This window comes from Scylla paramamosain, chromosome 16 (assembly GCF_035594125.1).
Source record: "Scylla paramamosain isolate STU-SP2022 chromosome 16, ASM3559412v1, whole genome shotgun sequence".
Classification (NCBI taxonomy): domain Eukaryota; kingdom Metazoa; phylum Arthropoda; class Malacostraca; order Decapoda; family Portunidae; genus Scylla; species Scylla paramamosain.
This window is the reverse complement of record NC_087166.1, coordinates 22,774,214-22,797,121: the sequence shown is the minus strand read 5'-3', so window position 1 is coordinate 22,797,121 and position 22,908 is coordinate 22,774,214. Positions and strand designations below refer to the sequence as shown.

Here is a 22,908-nt window from a genome sequence, read left to right as displayed (position 1 = left end):
GAGGAAAAGAAGATGAGGTTTAGAAGAGGAGAGGTGGTGTTCTACAGAATGAAAATTAGATCTTAGACCGCGAATGTTGCAGAAGTTAATGAAGAAAAAGTTGAGGGGGGTGTCAAGACACTTAGGGTCGTCGACAGAAAGGCAGTCCGACCTGGGGACATTTATGGCCCCCTCCCCAGATGGGGACTCCGAGGCTGGTGTAGGAGTCGCCATGATGATTTTAAAATTTTTGAGTGAAGGGTGTGTGTGTTATTAGGTGCTTGTAGTTTTGTGTGGAGGAAGAGAGTTGTCTTTAGAGGGCAGGCTGTGACTGCCCCTTGTGTACAACTTAACACTTGTAACTTAATTCAGGAATATTTCCTCTTCTTTCAAGTGTCTAAGCTTTATTTATAATCTTATTAGTACATCGTGATCAATGCTGTGCACCAGATACATGAATCCACATCGCAAAGACGATTAATCAACGTCGCATCAGACGGATGCATTTCAGATACAGTACTACAAACTATCACTACAAGAAGCTAAAGATAATTTTCAACATGTACTCTTATACTAGTGAAACCTAATATCAGATATCCCACAACACAGGAATCATCATAACACCAAGAGTCAAGTCTGCATTATCTAAGCACAAGACTCACATGATACAATGGCGATGTGTCCTCCACACTACCGCTAGCAAGTAAACTCTGATCAAAGACTTCATTGAAGGATGTAAACATTACCATTAGGGACTTCAATAAACTTGATGTTACAAGAAAATTCCAGTATAATCCATCTCTCTGCAGCTTTATCTCAGGTTTTTTAGGTATACAGATTACTGCCATTGTATTCAGTGATCGTTGTTCTTTCCCTAAACAAGATAACAGAGGTGTTCCACAAGGTATTGTTCTGTCAACCTCTCCCTTTATATCATGTATGATTGAACATCTGTCAGAACTGAAAAAAAAAAAAAAATTCTAACATTACAACTTGAACTCCTCTAAGAAAACATTAAAAAAAAAAAAAAAACACTCTCTTAATCTTACAAAATTAATTTTATAATTAATTCAGCATCCATGTCACCCAGTGCCTCACACTCCCAGTAATCGCCTCCTTTGTTTATCAGTCAATTCATCACACTGATCCCTGTTCACTTTCTCTCCTCACTTTTCCGGCTTCCATTCATTAAAGATTTCCGCCCAACATGGAACTGCCACAACTGCAATGCACATATTTAACTCTTTTCTTACAAATATTGCAAAATAATATCCAAAATAAAAGATGACTGGAAAAAAAAATTAATATTCTTATAAATTTTCAGTGATGGTTTGAAGATTTCACCCATTACTGTTCCACATATATGGGCTCATATCACTAGTTTAAGCCAAAGTTTCCTGTTTCTATTTTCTTTACTTGTTCCGCCATTCGCCTTAGTTGGTTAAGCTGCTCAACTCTTTCTTGCCACCCCGGCTTTGCTGTTCTCTGCTCAGTCTTTATCATCATGTCGATGTATTCGACAGCGCTTAGCGGGTCTGGTTTTAAAGCTATTTCCCTTAGTCTCTCAAGGGACTTCCTTACAGAGTCAGCCATTTCCAGTATCTTCTTCTGCCCTAAATCATATTCTCCTTGAATCTTGTCAATTATATTCTGGGCAGACAGTTTTCTCCCGTGTGCTTCTTCGTAGCGGAGACGAACTTCTTCCACTGTTTTTTGGATTTTCTTCCTAGTGACGTAGTACATGTAGTTACATATTTCGTGTTCTTCAAGAGAACAGTGCAAAGGGCAGACTGTACACATCATTTCTTTATCCATAGCATAGCACCACCTTTCTCTACCACCAAGATAGTAGGCCAAGCACCTGTGGCAACAAGTGCGCTTACATGTCTTACAGTTACGCATTCCTCCATACTTAAACCCATATTTATCATGTTCCTTCTTTTCAAAGACATCTTCTTCCACCTCAAAAGAGAAGTTTTTGTTTTGGTCTACATCATGTTCATGTTTTCTTAACATTTCCTTTTCCTTTTCCAGGGTATTCAATTTACTTAGTCCTACTTTGATTTCTTTTTCTATGCCCTTAATATACACTTCAATTCTTTTGCGCTCTGTAAGAACATCCTTAGTAAGAAGAAGACTCTTACTTTCAACTTCGAGGACTTTATCCAGGAAGGTCTGGAAGCTTTCACATCCCATTTCCCAGAAAAGAGAGCCGAACTTTCTGTTTTTATTAGTTTGGGAGTAGAGAGCAGAATTATTAAACTGGAAGTAATGCTTGTGTGGTATTTCAGCTTCCCTCACTGCATTAAGAACCTCAGGCTCCTGGCCGTCAGCAAAAGTAACGAGAAGGAATATGTTATCGCTTATATCTTTGCCAAACAGTGCAAGGATACTGTCAAAGACATATTTTTGCCCTACAGAGAGTCTGGCCTGGGAAGCCTGAACCACAAAGCCAATGGCATCGATGTGGCTGATGCCGAGATCTCCTGGGCTTGTGAAAAACTTGCGAAGCTGCTCAACTATTTCCCTGTCCCTCTTAATACCTTTAGTGTCACCAAAGCCTGGAGTATCGATGATGGTGAGGGAATAGGGCATTCTGAAACCGTCCTGGTGATGCAGAGTGTAGGAAGTGACATCTTTTGTCTGACTATGAGCTTGGTTAGCGCGACTGTCCTCGACAATCATCTTGAAGCGGAAGGAATCATTCCAGTCAACACCAAAGACATAGTTAACCAGGCCATTGATGAGTGTTGTCTTTCCAGAGCCTGTTTCCCCCACCATCATGATAACTTTGCTTTCAGCATACCCGTGATTACATCCAAACTCTAGTTTTTCAAAGCCTGCGTCTTCATCTCGCAGAGTTTGATGCATGTGAATGCCATACACACATGGATCTCCGTCCTTAACAATACTGGAGTGACGAAGAATGGACAGCTTAACGGGCATCTTGCCACCTTCCGCCATCTTCACCACCTCTGCTGGTGCAGCTGACCTCCCTGACAAGACTAGCTGCTGCGTAGACCAGGTAGATCTGCAGAATTAAATACGTATTTAGATGTAGATCTTGTACACATCTGGCATTCGTTGGTAATGTTGTAATGCAATATAAGATAATGGATATAGAAAGAATAAATGAGAAAACAAGATAAATTATGAAAATCAGCAACTCAGATCAACACAGACAGACAAAAACATTAAAAAAAATCCACATATATACACATACATACATATATACACAAAGACCATACTTGTGCAAAAAAATTGTCTGTATGTATATATATATATATATATATATATATATATATATATATATATATATATATATATATATATATATATATATATATATATATATATATATATATATATATATATGTTTTTTTTTTCTTTTTTTTACCATGCATATCATACACGCACATGAACATATTGGGGGATCCCATCAAAACGGAGGAACCACTGGCGTTTTGCCTCATGAGGGGGACCTGAGGAGGTATTATTGTGATTTTCCATGGAATGACTACAGCTTTCGTGTCACACAACCATGCCTGTGTGCCGAGCGCTTAACGGAAGTGATAGTGTGTGTGGCATGGAGGCCTACATTCCTCACTCTTTCTCTCGCCTTAAACCTTTTAAAATAATGATTTAACTCAGCCTGCTCTTGTGTCAGACATGACAGAGAGGTGGCCCACAAACTGTACTTAAGCCCTCCCTCACCTGAAACTCGTGCTCTTTATGTTTCTGCTCCAAATCAAGCCAAGACTGTTTTTTTCCTATTAGTCAAAACTCCTTCATCAAAAGAAAATGTCAGTCTTTCTACATTTATTCCCTGACGACTTCTCTCGGTTTTACGACCATTATTAACTCCTATATACATTAATGATTTCTGTAAATAATGGAATTTGCAGCACTGTTAGTAAACTTGCAGACGACAAGAAGATGGGTAGATCAATTAGGCCGGATCTGAGCGCATCCGCCCTGCAGACACACTTAGAATGAATGAATGGATAAATAGATGGCAAATGCAACTCAATACAAGCAAATCTAAAGTACTTAGCTCCTCTTGGATTTAGAGCTATTCAGCATAACTCTGTCGCCTGTTGCCTAGCAATGACCTTATCTACACTAACACTTTGCCGTCTCTCCCAGCGATTCTACATCTTTCCGAATTATCTGCAAGTTCATTAATTTCTTTTCGTGAAGCCGTGCTGTGAGTCCTTCATCAACCTCTGCTTGTCCAAATGATTCCTAATTTTCCTCTCAGCTACCGATTCCATTATTGTACCTACAATTCAGGTTATGCTGACTGGCTGACCAAGACATTAGCAATTTATATTCTTCTTTATTAATGACGGGCACTAGTACCTCCTGAATTTAATGATCCCTAAAGATATTAGCAATCTGAGATATAAGTTCAACTGCTTTACGTGATTTCTGTTTTTTTCTTCCTATATATTTGCTGTTCCATTATCAACTTAGTTATGGAAATGTCTAACAGATTATCATAATCTGCTTTAAATATCTGTTCGCTTCCCTGCACACCCTGCATGTTCTCCAAAGTAAAAACAGTTCAAATGTAGTCGTTTATAAATTTACTCATCTCTCCTCAAAAGGTAATTAGCTCTACATCAGATGTCCTTCAAGAACGTGCTGACTTTCTGTTCTTTTTTTTTTTATGTAGGAGGGGCACTGGCCAAGGGCAACAAAAATCCAAGAAAAAAAAAAGCCCACTAAGATACCAGTCCCAGAAAAGCGGTAGTCAAAAATTGAAGGGTAAGTGTCTTGAAACCTCCCTCTTGAAGGAATTCAAGTCAAAGGAAGGTGGAAATACAGAAGCAGGCAGGGAGTTCCAGAGTTTACCAGAGGAAGTGATGAATGAGTGAGAATACTGGTTAACTCTTGCATTAGAGAGGTGGACAAAATAGGGATGAGAGAAAGAAGAAAGTCTTGTGCAGCGAGGCCGCGGGAGGAGGGGAGGCATGCAGTTAGCAAGATCAGAAGAGCAGTTGGCATGAAAATAGCGGTAGAAGACAGATAGAGATGCAACATTGCGGCGGTGAGAGAGAGGCTGAAGACAGTCAGTTAGAGGAGAGGAGAAAAGCTTTTGATTCCATCCTGTCTAGAAGAGCGGTATGAGTGGAACCATGTATCTGAAAATATCCGTTTGTGTCTGTCTTCGCCTGGCTAGCTACCTTCAATTCATAATTGTTTTCAGCTTTCTTCCTTAACCTCTTGACTGTTCCAACCAATCCATTAATTCATTAAATCATCCTTTCCTGCTTTTAAACTCCCCCCCCCCCTCTCTCTCTCTCTCTCTCTCTCTCTCTCTCTCTCTCTCTCTCTCTCTTCATTACAATACAATGGTATGTGTCATATGAAAGGCCTCAGCTTAATCCCTTGATCGGTCCACCTGAGCTCTCAACTCTCGCTGCGGTTGAGGACAGTAAAGCTGACGATCAAGTCCAGTACGTGATTCTGAACACACACACACACACACACACACACACACACACACACACACACACACACGCACACACACACACACACACACACACACACACACACACACACACACACACACACACACACACACACACACACACACACACACACACACACACAAGTAACCGGACATACCTTTATGATAACAAATCTAATCTCCTATCGGAAAATAAAAAGATAACCAATCTAATTTTCTTTTATGATAAAACACACTGTGTGTGTGTGTGTGTGTGTGTGTGTGTGTGTGTGTGTGTGTGTGTGTGTGTGTGTGTGTGTGTGTCTGTGTGTGTGTGTGTGTGTGTGTGTGTATGTGTGTGTCTGTCTGTGTGTGTGTGTGTGTGTGTGTGTGTGTGTGTGTGTGTGTGTGTGTGTGTGTGTCTGTGTGTGTGTGTGTGTGTGTGTGTGCGTGTGTATGTGCGTGCGTATCGACTGGCATGCAGGGACACACCGTGGCTGATCATTGTGTGACCTTGGCGAGGTCGGAAAGTAGAGTTGTTAAGTGTCGCAGTATACCCACTAAAATCACTGCTATTATCCTCTAAGGAACGAAACATTCACAATAAATTTCATTGTTTTAGAAATGGATATATTCAGATTCATGTTGAATAATCGGGGTGTGTGTGTGTGTGTGTGTGTGTGTGTGTGTGCTCGTCAATTCTCCACAGATTTCTTCTATACTTGGGTATCAATATTCTTCTGAATATGAAGTAAGGAACGTGAATATACGAAGAGCTGGAAAAGTGACATTTTATCGGTATATTTACATCAGGAACTTAGAACAAGTGTAGTGAAAACTGAAACCACCAGACAGCACCAGACCGCCCTGATCGGGTTTCCCCAGTTCGCGCATGCGCACTTGAACTTAGTGATATGACGCAGTTCTGACGTCATATTCCAGGAAACAAGATAAGTGTTGTAAAAAGGGTGAAACTAGTAGAGAACCCAAGTAACAACAGGCACGCACTCACACACACACATAAACATGCGCACGTTCGCACGTACATGGAAACACTAACCATATTTGATATGCTACTCTCTCATGTACAGATTCCAATGCCTTCACTGCCACTTATATAGATAATCTTACTACCATATATCATTATGATAAAGAGATCATAGAACGCCTGTCAGAACATGGATTGGACAGAGAAAAATTGTGGAACCTACGGTTAAAATTGGTTGACATTCTTTGTGAGACTTTCCCAGACACATATGAAGCACTTGAGCTTTACAATCGTAAGAAAATATCTCTAATCGCAGAGGATATATAATTGGCTACTCTGTGGTGAACAAGTTGCCAGATAGAAGATTGGCTAAGGTATTGAAAACAGGAAACATGGGAGAAGGAATGAATATTAATGCTTAGCCTCAACTGATGGCTGCTCCGGTAGAAGGGGCAGATTTATTGGAGACTTGTGTTATGCTTAAAGACACAGTCATAATTTGAGTAGCGTCATCTCTAATCTATCAGATGTTAATAGTTTGAGAGAAAAGATAGCTCATTTGGAGATGCGTCTGGATGTTACGCAAGTAAATCAACTACGGCAGGAGATAACTAGTATACAACTGCGAGTACCTGCGGACGAGCAACTTGATGCCCAACTTCCTACGGGCGGATGCCGTGATGAGCAGGGGCCTGCAGACATGTCGGTTATGGACCAACGGTCTGTAGGTGAGCTGCTTACTAACCACGGAGGCAGGGACGGGCCCCGAGGTGTCAGGGGCATACGGATAGAACTCGTCTTGACCAGCGGCCTGCGGACAGGCCCCATGTTGAGCGGAGGCCTGTGGACGGAACTTGTGCAGATCAAAGGCCTGAGGACTGGCCCCGCGATGTGCCTGGCCCTGACGATGGATCTCGTCCAGATAGGCAGCCTGCGGGCGGGCCCCATGTTGAGCGGGGGCCCAAGGGCGAACCTCGTACTAGCGGGGGACCGGCGGGTGGGCCCCGTATTGACAAGGGGCCTGCAGATGGGTCCCGTGCTGACCGGTGGCCGTTAGACGGACCCTGGCGTGATCAAAAGCCTGCGGATGGGCCCCACTATATTCAAATGATCGGAGAGTAGGGGACAGCCCCGGTGATGACCAACGACCCGCAGCTTTGCCCCACGGACATGAACATCAAGATGAGATGGAGGGTGAGTTTAGGTTACCAGCTGAGCAACAGCGCCGTCTGAGACAAGGCGAAATAAGGATTCGGAAAAGTACTCATCGCCAGATAGTTAGTTCAGGCCCACCTGACTGCTATCAAATCCAAGATATTAAAAATGGTGACTCCTTGAAGGGATGTATAGGAGTATACGTGGGACACATGGCTGAAAACACTACAGTTGAGTGTATGAAGAAATATCTAAGTACTATTGGTGTTATGTCTCTGCCGTGATTAATCTCAAATGTAGAGTTAAAGGTAGATCCTCATTCTGTTTAAGTGTTGACTCTGTGGAAGGGGAAGAGAGATTTTATAATGATGAGCACTGGCCGTCAAGTGTTCAGATACGACCCTTTCAGAAGAAACCTGTTCTTGCACACACACGTGGTTTGCGCCGGCACTATCAAAATGAACTCCCTGTAGAAAATTGGTCGTCCTCTTCCAAGCATCGAGCATCTAGATCCTATACACACTCGAGATTCACCACTAGTAATAACCAAAGAGGAATTGAGCCTCCTCGGCAACTGTTTGATTATGATCGTCGTTCCAGGCAATTTTAGCATCACTAGATCTGGACTCGGAGAAAAAGTAGTGAATAATAATGTACATAAATAACAAAATTCAGTGATAAAGATTTGACTATTATATAATATAAATGTAAGGTTTTGAAGTCAACGTTTATGGTTATAGATTTTGATTTATTGTCAAAATGTGACTTATTGTTTCTTTGTGAACATTGGTTAACTCCATACGAAGTGTCTGCTTTGAAAGAGCGATTTAGTAATGCAGAGGATAGATGAATACAGTAAACCATGAGGAGGCAGTGGTGGGACGGCCGTATGGTGGAGTGGGTTTTATTGGAAATAAGATTCCTAATGTCACCTATGTACCTTACATATGGACAATGACAGGATAACAGGTGTTCAGCTGATTTCTTGTCAACAGGTTATACTCACAATATTTGGAGTATACATGCCTTTCCACAATGGGAGAAGTGATCAAGTACAACTTTACAATGACACACTTGACAAATTACAGTCTGCTATTGATAATGTGACGGGTCCTTTTGTTATTGTGGGTGACATGAATGCTCCTCTACCATCCCAAAACATGTTGAATAGATATTGGTACAGACGACATCCATTTAACAATCATAGCTATCTACTACTTGATTTTCTGTCAGGGAATGATCTTTACCAGTCAAATTTTATGTTTGATCAGAATTGTAATTATACGTATTTTAATGCTAACATTTTGATAACATCTTTATACCACATTTTATGAGTAATATCAAAAGTTGTTTCATTATGTCAGAGCTGGAGAACAATAGAATGTTGCTCTTCTAGACAGGGTGGAATCAAAAGCTTTTTGTCTCATCAACTCCTCTCCTCTAACTGACTATCTTCAGCCTCTCTCTCATAGCCGCAATGTTGCATCTCTAGCTGTCTTCTACCGCTATTTTCATGCTAACTGCTCTTCTGATCTTGCTAACTGCATGCCTCCCCTCCTCCCGCGGCCTCGCTGCACAAGACTTTCTTCTTTCTCCCACCCCTATTCTGTCCACCTCTCTAACGCAAGAGTTAACCAGTACTCTCAATCATTCATCCCTTTCTCTGGTAAACTCTGAAACTCCCTGCCTGCTTCAGTATTTCCACCTTCCTATGACTTGAATTCCTTCAAGAGCGAGGTTTCAAGACACTTATTCATCAATTTTTTACTACTGTTTTGACCCTTTTATGGGACTGGCATTTCAGTGGGCATTTTTTTTTTTTGTTGGATTTTTGTTGCCCTTGGCCAGTGTCCCTTACATAAAAAAAAAAAAAAGTGTCCATCCTACATAAAAAAAAAAAAAAAAAGTGATCACTTGCCGGTGTCAATATGTATGAAACTGACTGTGAACTCCCAAGGTAATGCTATTGGTAATGTTTATAGAATGCCTTCCTTTCCCCGCATTAATTGATCGGATTTTCAAGTTAGGGATCACTATTCTCAATATATGAGTGACTTCACGGAAACTGCCTATTATCGATGTTTCAACGGTTAATATACACATGATGAGGCAAAATTTGTTATTGATTCCATGTGTGATCAGTTAAGTACAATTATGCATGATTCTTGCACAAAAGCGTTATTAGATGTTCCTAACAGATATTTAGGTCGTTACCGGAGCAAAAATTGGTGGAATCACGACTGCACCGTTAGTAGACTGCACCGTTAGTAGAGATAGACAACGATTCTGGTTCTGGTTTATTCCTGTCACAAGTTAGCAAAAAAGTCGTATCAAGCTGCTTGTAAGAGAGCAATGAATACTGATTTGCACGACCTAACTTCTCAGATGAATTTTTTTTTTATATAAAAGTGGTAATTTAACGAAATTTTAGAATAGAATAAGCACAAGCAAAAAAAAAAAAAAAAGAAAAAAAGAAACGTACACAAATTATATTACTAGTCAAGCACTAGAGCAACATTTCAGGAATAAGTTTGAAAACCGGGAAGATTTATTGACCCTCAGTGACACCAGACGTCGTGCTAAGGCAGAGACCGACGTCAGATATAAAACGGTAATGTCGACTGTATCCCGTGATAAGGTGATCTCGGCCTGTGTGTTAAGAAGGTATATATCTTCATTAAACAATGGCTGTTCTCCTGGACTGGATGGCATAATGGCAGAACACTTAGCATATGCCACAGTCAGCCATGTTTCCGTTCTATTAGGATGTATGCTTACTCTGTGCATACAATTTCATGTAGTGCCTAAGTCATTTAGAAGGGGCGCCCTTATACCCATACTTAAAAAGGGAACCCTTAACCCGTCGGACCTCAGGAATTACAGACCTGTAACCGTCTCTACTGTATTTTCAAAGATATTCGAATTGTATATTCTAGATACCTGTAGGTGTTATGAAATGAGTGACCAACACTTTGGATTTGTCACAGGAAGGAGTACAAATATGGCTGCTGTGCTAGTGCAAGATGTTATTTCATATTGCACATCCCGATGCTCACCGGTATTTGCATGTTCTTTAGATGCCCAGGGACCCTTTGATGCTATACCTCATGATGTCATTTTTTACAAGGCAATGGGAGTGATTCCTAATGACTGCTGGGCTACTCTGTTTACGTGGTACACACCAAGTACGGTGCAAATTAAGTGGGGAACATATCTATCAGCTGATATCCAAGTCTCAAGAGGTACTCGCCAAGGTGGGCTAACATCTCCCTTTTTATTTAACTTATTTTGCAAAGATTTCATGGATACCTTATCAGCGTCTAACGGTGGAGTTGTTATTGGTTCCAAATCTTTTAACGTTTTTAGTTATGCAGATATTCTTCTATGTAGTCTAACTGTCACAGGTCTGCAGCAAATGACCAAGGTTTCCAATGAGTATGTAAGTAATCATGGTTTGTCCTTTAAACCCAACAAAACTTAATGTATCATATTCGGAGAATGTTATTTTACGGAGCGTCCTGTATGGCACCTAAATAGAGATATTTTGAAAGTAAATGATGTGCTGAAATACTTGGGAGTGAATTTTTGAAACCCATAGGAAACCTCACGCTTATGTGACTGAACCCAGTAGTGCTTGTAGAAAAGCATTTTACGCCTTACAAGGAGCAGGGTTGTGCAACTTGGAAACTAATGTTGACACAGCTTCCAATGTCTGCAAAACTGCAAATAGGCCTGTACTGTCATATGGATTGCATACTGTCAAAATTGATAAAACGCGTATGAATGAGTTAGAGTCCATGCAAGGAAAATTTGTAAAGGCTATGTTCGGAATACATAACTACTGTAGAAGTAAACTCTTATTGAAAGCCTTAAGGATCCCCTCAATTGAGTCCACTGTGGATGTAATGAATATTGACCTATTATGCCAAATTTTTCACAATAAATCAAGAGCAGGATGCTTTTATATATATTGTAATAATAGAGTTTTGAATGAGAGGAAATTCAATCAAATAGGCTTACTTGGAAGAGCGAAGGACATCTGTGCTTCCATGTCAGAGGCTTTTTGTGTGCCGAGCGCATAACAGAGGTGATAGTGTCTGGCATGAAGGCGTACATTCCTCACTCTTTTTCTCGACCTAAACCTTCCAAACCTTCGTTTAACACAGCTTGTTCTCGTGCTATACATGATAGAGAGGTGGCCCACAAAAGGTGCTTATGCTTTCCATCACCAGAATCTCATGTACTTTATATTTCTGCCCGTAACCATGCCAAGTCTGTTCTCCAATTAGCCAAAAAACTCCTCTATTAACAGAAAGTGTCAAAATCTTTCAAGATCTAACTCCCTTCGTGACTTCTGGCATCTAGCTAAAAATATCTCCAATAACTTTGCTTCTTCTTTCCCTCCTATATTTCAACCAGATGGCACTGCTGCTATCACATCTATTTCTAAAGTTGAACTCTTCGCTCAAACCTTTGCTAAAAATTCTACCTTGGATGATTCTTGGCTTGTTCCTCCCTCTCCTCCACCCTCTACTTATTAAAATTCGTCGTAATAATGTTTTCCAAGCCCTCGCTGGCCTAAACCCTAGCAAGGCTTATGGACCTGATGGGTTCCCTCCTATTGTTCTCTGAAACTGTGCCTGTGCTTACACCTTGCCTAGTCAAACTTTTTCAGCTCTGTCTGTCAACATCTACCTTTTCTTCTTGCTGGAAGTTTGCCTACATTCAGCCTGTTCCTAAAAAAGGGTGACCGTTCTAATCCTTCAAACTACCGTCCTATTGCTTTAATTTCCTGCCTATCTAAAGTTTTGAATCTATCCTCAACAGGAAGATTCTTAAACATCTATCTCTTCACATCCTTCTATCTGATCGCCAGTATGGGTTGCGTCAAGGCCGCTCTACTAGTGATCTTCTGGCTTTCCTTACTGAGTCGTGGTCATTCTCTTTTAGAGTTTGCTGTTGCCTTGGATATATCAAAAGCTTTTCATAAAGTCTAGCACAAATCCTTCATTTCAAACTACCCTCCTATGGCTTCTATCCTTCTCTCTTTAACTTCATCTCAAGTTCCCTTTCTGACCGTTCTATTGCCGCTGTGGTAGACGGTCACTGTTCTTCTCCTAAATCAGTGGTGTTCCTCAGAGTTCTGTCCTGTCACCCACTCTCTTCTTATTATTCATGAATGACCTTCTAAACCAAACTTTTTGTCTTATCCACTCCTACACTGATGATACCACCCTGCACTTTTCCACGTCTTTTCATAGACGTCCAACCCTTCAGGAAGTAAACATTTCACGCTGGGAAGCCACAGAACGCCTGACTTCTGATCTTTCTAAAATTTCTGATTGGGGCAGAGCAAACTTGGTATTGTTCAGTGCCTCAAAAACTCAATTCCTCCGTTTATCAACTCGACACAATCTTCCAGACAACTATCCCCTCTTTTTCACTGACACTCAACTGTCCCCCCTCTTCTGCACTGAACATCCTCGGTCTGTCCTGAACTGGAAATTTCACATCTCATCTCTTGCTAAAACCGCTTCTATGAAGTTAGGTGTTCTGAGACGTCTCCGCCAGTTTTCTCACCCCCCTGCTGCTAACTCTGTACAAGGGCCTTATCTATCCATGTATGGAGTATGATTCACATGTCTGGGGGTGTGGGGGGTTACAATCCTATCGCTCTTCTTAACAGGGTGGAATCAAAAGCTTTTCATCTCATCAACTCCTCTCCTCTAACTGACTGCCTTCAGCCTCTCTCTCATCGTCGCAATGTTGCATCTCTAGCTGTCTTCTATCGTTATTTTCATGCTAACTGCTCTTCTGGTCTTGCTAATTGCATGCCTCCCCCCCTCCCACAGCCTCGCTGCACAAGATTTTCTTCTTTCTCTCACCCCTATTCTGTCCACCTCTCTAATGCAAGAGTTAACCAGTATTCTCAATCATTCATCCCTTTCTCTGGTCAACTCTAGAACTCCCTGCCTGCTTCTGTATTTCCACCTTCCTATGACTTGAATTCCTTCAAGAGGGAGGTTTCAAGACACTTATCCATCAATTTTTGAGTACCGCTTTGGACCCTTTTCTGGGACTGGCATCTCAGTGGGCTTTCTCTTTATTGGATTTTTGTTGCCCTTGGCCAGTGCCCCTCCTACATAAAAAAAGAAAAAAAATGTAAACCTTGTGAAATATCTGTTTGACTCAAGCTATGCAAAGAAGGCCAAGTATGAAATAAAACGCCAAAGATTTGATAATGATGGGTTATCTGACAGTGTCCGTGTCCTTCTGGCAAGTGACAATTCATCTGACAAATATGTTCTAAATTTATGTTAGTGTAATTTAAAAATAACTTATTTGAATAATTTTAAAATTCATGTTTTAATCTATCTCTTTTAATGTTCATGTCGGTATAATTTTGAAGTGATTTAAATAGTTGTAAGATTTCCTTTGTAGAATTTTAATTGATTCCTTTCTTTTAATATTCTAAATTTTAGAATGATGTAATCTTAAAACTGGCTTCTTAGTCTGAGACTAATTTTATGAATGACAATGTATTATGTTGTCTCTCTCTCTCTCTCTCTCTCTCTCTCTCTCTCTCTCTCTCTCTCTCTCTCTCTCTCTCTCTCTCTCTCTCTCTTTTGAAATATGTTTATAGTGTCCTATGCATCTTCTTTTCAGGGCAAATAAATTATTATTATTATTATTATTATTATTATTATTATTATTATTATTATCATATAGTTCACGTATCATGCAGAAAGGTGAATATTGTGATTGGCGTGGCAAGACGATGGCCATGAAAGTCCTGATGAGGGAGTGAGAGGCCAGCCCTAAAGTCATACTGTATATTGAAATGGTTCACTTTTTTTTTTTTTTTTTTTTCATTTTACTTTTTTTTTTTTTTACAGAATAGAGAGAAACCTCACACAGAAAATACTTCACACTAGAAAAACAGTATCCTTTTTTTTCCAGCTTCTTTCTATTAATCCAAGAATCAGTCAACTACCTTTATAGGTACTCATCTAGCAAAGCATCTACTTTCATATTACTCTATATGTTTATCTGTTTACCTGTCTGTCTAGCTACCTAACTACTTATGTATTTTGGTGTACATAACAACTTACTAATCTACCTATAGCTATGTAGCACAATATATCGTGACACCTAACGGCATCCATTCACCTATCTATCTATCTATCTATCCATCTATTTGTCTCTCAGCCAGTCTATCTAGCTGTATTGGGCACAATAGATTACTTCCGTTAACAACACCCTCCAGGCACAAAATCTTGCCTATTTATTTCATCGTGCAATACATCTCGTAATTTTGAGTATTTTCATATTAAAAGAGTATTGACAAATTTAAAAACAAGCATAATTTTAGTCTTTGAATGATTAATGCGTGCACGAGACTATTACTATCCGGTTGGGAGGTTAGTTAAGTGATGTCTTATATAAGTTCATGATATGCTGAACTGTTTGAGCGTTGGGAGATTGTCAGGGACAGTTAAGGAACTTTGCGTGACAGTTGTGGGATATCAAGTGAAGGACTTGAGGCGAGGCGCCATGACCGTCGTGGGGCAAGTGATGCTTTGGAAAAAATAAAAGTGACTTTCTCGAGAAACGGGTAGTAAAACATTTTAAAACAGAAACTTGTCAGAATAAAATGGTTTTGTTTTAAAATGAAGTTGAAATTATGTTTGTTCCCGAAGATTTGATCATATTAGTATTAATGAGAGTAAATCCACCTACCCAAATATATGAAATGTTCTTTGCCGGAGTATGGGAAGACAGGAATGCTGAACTGGCAGGCGACTTGTGGCAGCCGGTAAAGGAGGTTTGTGTTTTCCGGCCAGTCACAGGAGCAAAGCCGCGGTAGCCCTCCAGTCCCGGCGTGGCACTGAGTACAAAGCTGGCGCTCAGGCTGTGGTGGTGGAAGGACGGACTGCCTTGCTCACTCCCGGCCACAGAAAAGAGCCTCTCGGGGGCTGAGAGAGACAAGGCGGTTTATTTCATTTTTTTTTTATTTTATTTTATTTTATTTTTTAGTGTGTGTGTGTGTGTGTGTGTGTGTGTGTATGTGTGTGTGTGTGTGTGTGTGTGTATAATGGAGTGAGTATATTTGTTTGTTCCCAGCACGTCTTCCGAAGGTTTTGACATGCACGCTCCCGTGTAGGGTACTTCACTAGTAGGGTGTTACTGAAGTCCGCAGACGTACGGATGGTTCCCATCTGAGAGTTTGAAGGCTCACAGTCCGAAAAAAATATTCTGTCTATACATCCATACATGTATGTGTGTGTGTGTGTGTGTGTGTGTGTGTGTATACCACTCTGTCACATCGTTATCATATTGTTAAATTATGAACATTAAGAGGATTAAATAAATATGCAAAATTCACATACCTGAGATCTGGCTTTTGTAGCGTCTACTGTCTGCTGAGGCTGGAGAGAGTGTGAGGTGGAATGCCTCACTCTACCTGTGTAGGATTCAGGGTTGCCAGATTTAATCAGGGACTTAATACCAAATACTTCAATTTTTAATACCAGATTCACTTTTTCAATATCAAACTAATGATAAAACATGTTTTCGTAATTTTTTTAGTTGTATATAATAAATATAATATAATAATAAAGTATATACTTACTTGGTTAGTCAAGAAGAGCATCCAAGCCACCGTCTGTTTCCTCGGCAGCTATATACATGTTGGTTGATGTAAATTTCTCAAGCATTCTGTCACTTATATTCTCCAGCAGCGACCCTCCGCCGGAGGGTCGCTGCTGGACTTGTATGAGACGCGTAGGCTACACGTCTCGAAACAGAAGCGTGAGAAGCGGACGTCGGCGCGGCCGTAACTAATGACTATCTATTTGTAGTCTTATAATGCTAATCCTGGCGTCTCGGGTCTGTAGGGTGACGATGAAAACAAAATGATGATGCACAGGTAAAAATTCACCGTGAACTCCGACTATGATTATGAAAGACATTGATTAAACTTTTAATTACTAGCTGTTTACTGGGCAGGTTGAACTGTGCGTGTGTGTGTGTCCCTATTATATATATATATATATATATATATATATATATATATATATATATATATATATATATATATATATATATATATATATATATATATATATATATATATATATATATATATATATATATATATATATATATATATATATAGTTCAATACCAGATTTCTTTCGTTTCAATACCAAATCTAAGTCCAGTACCAGTCACGGTGCTTTAATACCAAATGGATTTTTCAATGCCAAATTTACCCTAATTTGGTATTGAAAAATACCAAATGGCAACCCTGGTGTAGATCGCGTCAAACTGGCGTTCGGATTTCTGACTCCGACTTTGAACTACATAACAATAAAACCACACTCTTTGTTATTGCCTTAGAGAGAGAGAGAGAGAGAGAGAGAGAGAGAGAGAGAGAGAGAGAGAGAGTGTGTGTGTGTGTAGAAACATAATTGGCGTGCCTCTGTATGGTCTCAGCATGAATCCTTTCAAAGAGATCAGGAAGGATTGCGACTCACGCCTCCCACTCTCGCACGGAGGTGAGGTTTCTCAAGTCGCTTGCCGTTCATTAGATAGTGTTGTAGTTCACATATAAGAGAAATTAATATAATGTATTTATAATTGATGGATATATCGAACTAACAAGTCTTGTATTTAAGCACCGTTTTAGCTTTTGACTTTCAGAATCGGCACCTTTTGAGACTTTTTTTTATTATTATAAATTATTATTATTTATTATTATATTATTATTATAAATTCGTGGCCGGTGCCCCTCCTACATAAAAAAAAAAAAAAGATCGTATGTGACATGTTCCTTATCATGCTGGGCTATCAGTTCACCGTGTAGAGTGCTGTATCTAAGAGCAGCTACACCTCTACTGATGGCAGCTGAATACCGCTGGTCACCACTGCCTCTATGAGCACACCTCTGTTCTGGAGACACACCACTTGTTTCCAGAGAAGCCACTGCCATTGCTTGTTCTGGATTGATTTCACTGGTTCTTTGACTTTCTGGATGCTGGTGGAGATGACGGTGGCAGGATAGATGATGGTGGCTTGGGAGTGTTCTTATGCCTGTCTGTGCAGGAATCAATTGGAGTGAGTGGGTCGTGGCGACGAGCGGTGCGGCGGGGAGGGGAACATAAGAACATAACATAAGAACATAAGAAATAAGGGAAGCTGCAAGAAGCGACCAGGCTTACACGTGGCAGTCCCTGTATGAAATATACCTACCTATTTCCATCTATTATCTCCATTCATAAACCTGTCTAATCTTCTCATAAAGATCTCTAGTGTCCTAGCACTAACAACGTGATTACTGAATCCGTTCCACTCATCTACCACTCTATTTGAGAACCAATTTTTTCCTATCTCCTTCCTAAACCTAAATTTTTCAAGCTTGAACCCGTTATTTCTTGTTCTACCCTGGTTGCTGATCCTATGAATTTTGCTTACACCTCCCTTGTTATAACCCTCATACCACTTAAAGACTTCTATCAGGTCCCCTCTTAACCTACGTCTCTCTAAAGAATGTAAATTTAACAGCTTCAACCTCGCCTCGTAAGGAATACTCCTCATCCCCTGTATCCTTTTAGTCATTCTCCTCTGTACTGATTCTAATAGACCTATATTTTTCCTGTAATGTGGGGACCAGAACTGCACAGCGTAGTCTAGATAAGGTCTGACCAGCGCCAAGTATAACCTTAATATTACTTCCGGCCTTCTACTTTTAACACTCCTAAAAATGAATCCTAGTACCCTATTTGCCTTGTTTCTGGCTTCTATGCATTGTTTCCTTAGACGGAGTTCAGAGCTAGCTATAACTCCTAAATCTTTCTCTTACCCTGTACCTACCAGAGTTTGGTTGTTTAATGTGTACCTATTGTGTGGGTTTCCACTACCTACGCTAAGTACTTTGCGTTTATTGATAATAAATTGCATTTGCCATCTATCCGTCCATTCATTCATTCTATCTAAATCTGCCTGCAAGGCGATGGCATCCGATTCTGACCTAATTAATCTACCTATCTTTGTGTCATCCGCAAATTTACTAACATCACTACTAATTCCACTATCCAAGTCATTGATATATATTAGAAATAACAATGGCCCTAATACTGATCCCTGTGGCACCCCACTAATTACATGACCCCACTCGGATTTCGAGCCGTTTATTACAACTCTATGTCGCCTGTTACTAAGCCATGACCCTATCCAGCCTAACACCTTCCCATCTATCCCGTGTGCCCAAACCTTTCTCAGGAGCCTTTAATGGGGTACCTTGTCAAATGCTTTACTAAAGTCCAGATATAAGATATCATAACTATCACCATTATCTACTGGCTCGTACACCTTACTGTAAAAACTTAACAAGTTTGTCAGGCAGGACTTCCCCTTCGTTAAGCCATGCTGTGACTGATTTATCAAGTTATGATTGTCTAAATGTTCCCTAATGTTCCTCGCTATTATTGACTCTAAAATTTTACCTACAACTGAAGTTAAGCTGACAGGTCTATAGTTAGACGCTAAAGTTTTACCTCCTTTCTTAAAGATGGGTACTACATTAGCCTGCCTCCACATTACTGGTACCTCACCCGACTCCAGTGATCTCCTGAAGACAGAAACTAACGGCTCACTAATAATCTCATTGCATTCCTTATGTACTCTGGGATATATTTCATCTGGTCCTGGTGTCTTGAACTTTTTTAGCCTATCTGTCTCCTGTTCCACTATCTCCCTAGTTATGGAAATATCTGTCAGCTTCTCATTCTCATCTGCTCTAAACACCTGTTCACTATGGGGAGGGTGAGGTCGTGGTGGCGTTGGCGGTGATTGTTTAGTACTGCCCTCTAAAGACAACTCTCTTCCTCCACACAAAACTACAAGCACCTAAGTCCCCATATGGGGAGGGGACCATAAATGTCCCCAGGTCGGACTGCCTTTCTGTCGACGACCCTAAGTGTCTTGACACCCCCCTCAACTTTTTCTTCATTAACTTCTGCAACATTCGCGGTCTAAGATCTAATTTTAATCTGTAGAACACCACCTCTCCCCTTCTAAACCTCATCTTTTCCTCACTGAAACTCAGGTGTCTGAGGCAACTGACAGTAGCCCCTTTTCTGTTCCCCCCTACTTTCTCTATCCTCATTTTCGATCCAAAGCTGGATGCTGCGTTTATGTGCGCAATGACTTAACCTGCTCTCGTGCCCACGCTCTTGAATCTTCCGAGTTTTCCACCATCTGGCTACGACTACAGAGTCACTCTCATACTAAATTTATCTGTGCTGTATACCTCTCACCTAACTCCTCTGATTATAAGAAATCCTTTGACTACTTAACTTCCAAAGTGGAGCACATTCTGACCCTCTGCCCTTTTGCAGAGATCTCCATTCTTGGAGACTTCAATCAGCTTTGGCTTTCCTCTCCCTTCACTGACCATCCTGGTGAACTAGCCTACAACTTTGCTATCCTCCATGACCTAGAGCAATTGGTGCAACACCCTACTCCTATTCCTGACCGTCTTGGAGGTACGCCCAACATTCTTGACCTTTTCGTGACCTCTAATCCTTCTGCTTATGCTGTCACCCTTTCTTCTCCGTTGGGTTCCTCCGATGACAATCTCATATCTTTATCTTGTCCTATCACTCCAATCCCTCCTCAGGATCCCCCTAAGCTAAGGTGCCTCCGGCGTTTTGCCTCTGCTAGTTTGGGGGACCTGAGGAGGTATTTTGCTGATTTTCCTTGGAATCACTACTGCTTCCGTGTCAGAGACCCGTCTTTGTGTGCTGAGCGAAAACAGAGGTGATAGTGTCTGGCATGGAGGCGTACATTCCTCACTCTTTTTCTCGTCCTAAACCTTCTAAACCTTGGTTTAACATAGCTTGTTCTCGTGCTATACGTGATAGAGAGGTGGCCCACAAAAGGTACTTAAGCCTTCCATCACCAGAATCTCATGCACTTTATATTTCTGCTGGGAACCATGCCAAGTCTGTTCTTCGACTAGCCAAAAACTCCTTCATTAACAGAAAATGTCAAAATCTTTCAAGATCTAACTCCCCTCGTGATTTCTGGCATCTAGCCAACTGTAATACAAGACCAGAATTCATCTTGGCTGAAAGTAACTAAAGGTGTCCCACAGGGGTAAGTGTTGGGCCCGATAATGTTTGTAATATATGTGAATGACATAAATAAAGAAATAGACAGTTATATGAACTTATTTGCAGATGATGCTAAGCTGATGAGAAGGGTAGAAAATGTAAATGACTATGGTACTGCAAGATGATTTAAAAGAAAAAAAAATAGATGGAGTAAATCTTGGCAAATGGAATTCAATTTAAGTAAATGCAATTTAGATGAAGAAATGATAAAAAAAAAAAGTTGTTGATTTCCATGATAAGACTAAGATTGGAATGTGCGTCAGTGGTGTGGTCTCCTCATATAAAGAGGAATATTATAAAATTAGAAAGAGTAAAAGAGCAGTCACTAAAATGGTTCCAGAGTTGAGTAAGTCGACTTATGAAGAGAGATTAAGAATGTTAGAAATTCCTACTCTTGGAAACAGGAGAGCGAGAGGGGATTTAATAAACATCTATAGAATGATAACTGGTATGGAAAATGTGGACAAAGGAAGTTTTATAACTTTAGACACACAGAGTACAAGGGGACACAGTAAGAAGCTGAATAAAGTTAACTGTAGAAGAGACATCAAATAGTATAGTTTTCCTCACAAAAGTGTGAACAAATGAAATGAATTCAATGAAGCCGTTGTCATTGCCGTAACTGTCCATGCCTTTAAGACCAAACTAGATAAATATAGAGACGGGATACTATGAAATTACTCCCCCTCCCGTAAACCAAAACTAGGTAAATACAACTAGGTAAATACGCACACACACACACACACACACACACACACACACACACACACACACACACACACACACACACACACACACAGAGCAGCAGCAGGAGTAGCACCAGCAGTACTGGAAGAAGAAGAAGTAGTAGTAGTAGTAGTAGTAGTAGTAGTAGTAGTAGTAGTAGTAGTAGTAGTAGTAGTAGTAGTAGTAGTAGTAGTAGTCTATCAATCTCTACACCAGGCCAGGATTCCGTCACATACAGTAATAGTAGTAGTAGTAGTAGTAGTCGTCTATTTATCCTCATACAAGGCCAGCAATCCCACACGGGGCGGCTCAGTAGGAGTACCACACACACACACACACACACACACACACACACACACTAGTAGTAGTGGTAGTAGTACTTTATTTATCTATACAGCAGGGCTACAATTCAACACGGGGCACTATAAACACGGCACCACACACACACACACACACGTGTCATTCACACTTAATAATAACAATAACAACAACAACTGCTACTACTACTACAATTACACTCCCTCAAACACTTCCACTCTTCATTTTTTCCTTCTATTACCACAGTCTACGCATTTCAGTATGGAAGAACCAGGAAATACCCTGAAAATCCTGGAAATGGAGGAAAATATTGGCGAAGAGACATGGCCAGGGAGGAGGGGAGGCGGTCTGTCTTGATGACGTCCTGCTTTCATAGTGGGCGATCGGGACGGGGCTGCCCTTTCCACTTATTTTAGCCTTATCTGAGGCATTTTATGAGTTATCTATTTTTTGTTGTTAATTTTGGTTTTACTTTACGTTTCTGTCTGTAAATACCCGGAAGTTTATCTAAATGTTGATATACAGACAAGGAGGAAGGATGAGAAAATGTTTTTATTTATTTCATTGCTCTTGTGTTCTTTTAATTCCTTGTTTTCAAAGTAACTTGTCAGCCGAAAGGCTATTTGGCTTATGTAACCTTTAATAATGATTACTATATTGTTGTTATTATTATTATTATTATTATTATTATTATTATTATTATTATTATTATTATTATTTTTTTTTTTTATCATTATCACACACACACACACACACACACACACACACACACACACACACACACACACACACACACACACACACACACACACAGAGAGAGAGCAGCAGCAGTAGTACTAGTAGCAGTAGAAGTATTAGTCGTCGATTTATTTATATACCAGGCCAGGAATCCCATACAGTGAGGCACGGTAGAGGCACCATACACACACACACACACACACACACACACACATACACACTAGTACTAGTAGTAGTAATAGTCTGTTTATCTATATAGCAGGCCTTCAATTCCACAGGGGACAGCCCAAAAATAACTTCCCCCCTCCACATACACACATACACACACACACACACACACACACACACAATCGTTCACACTTAATAATAACA

General features: G+C 40.4%; 1 protein-coding gene across 3 annotated transcripts; it reads right to left on the bottom strand.

Moving 5' to 3' along the window:
- Positions 1-366: 366 nt before the first annotated feature.
- On the bottom strand, positions 367-16,289 carry LOC135108144 (uncharacterized). 3 transcript variants are annotated; one of them, XM_064018868.1, is made up of 5 exons: positions 16,210-16,289; positions 15,968-16,041; positions 15,318-15,553; positions 7,055-7,263; positions 367-3,010 (listed from the first exon to the last, which is right to left on the bottom strand). In XM_064018868.1, the coding sequence occupies exon 5, from the start codon at positions 2,941-2,943 to the stop codon at positions 1,357-1,359; it is 1,587 nt and encodes a 528-aa protein (XP_063874938.1). In that variant the 5' UTR covers positions 2,944-3,010; positions 7,055-7,263; positions 15,318-15,553; positions 15,968-16,041; positions 16,210-16,289; the 3' UTR covers positions 367-1,356. The 3 variants fall into 3 exon arrangements, with proteins under 3 accessions (XP_063874938.1, XP_063874936.1, XP_063874937.1); XM_064018866.1 differs by lacking the exon at positions 7,055-7,263 and having other exon boundaries at positions 16,210-16,288; XM_064018867.1 differs by lacking the exons at positions 7,055-7,263; positions 15,318-15,553 and having other exon boundaries at positions 16,210-16,224.
- Positions 16,290-22,908: the final 6,619 nt, after the last annotated feature.

What these genes read in the sequence shown, in the direction of transcription:
- LOC135108144 (XM_064018868.1), bottom strand. Translation starts at nt 2,943, where the DNA reads ATGGCGGAAGGTGGCAAGATGCCCGTTAAGCTGTCCATTCTTCGTCAC.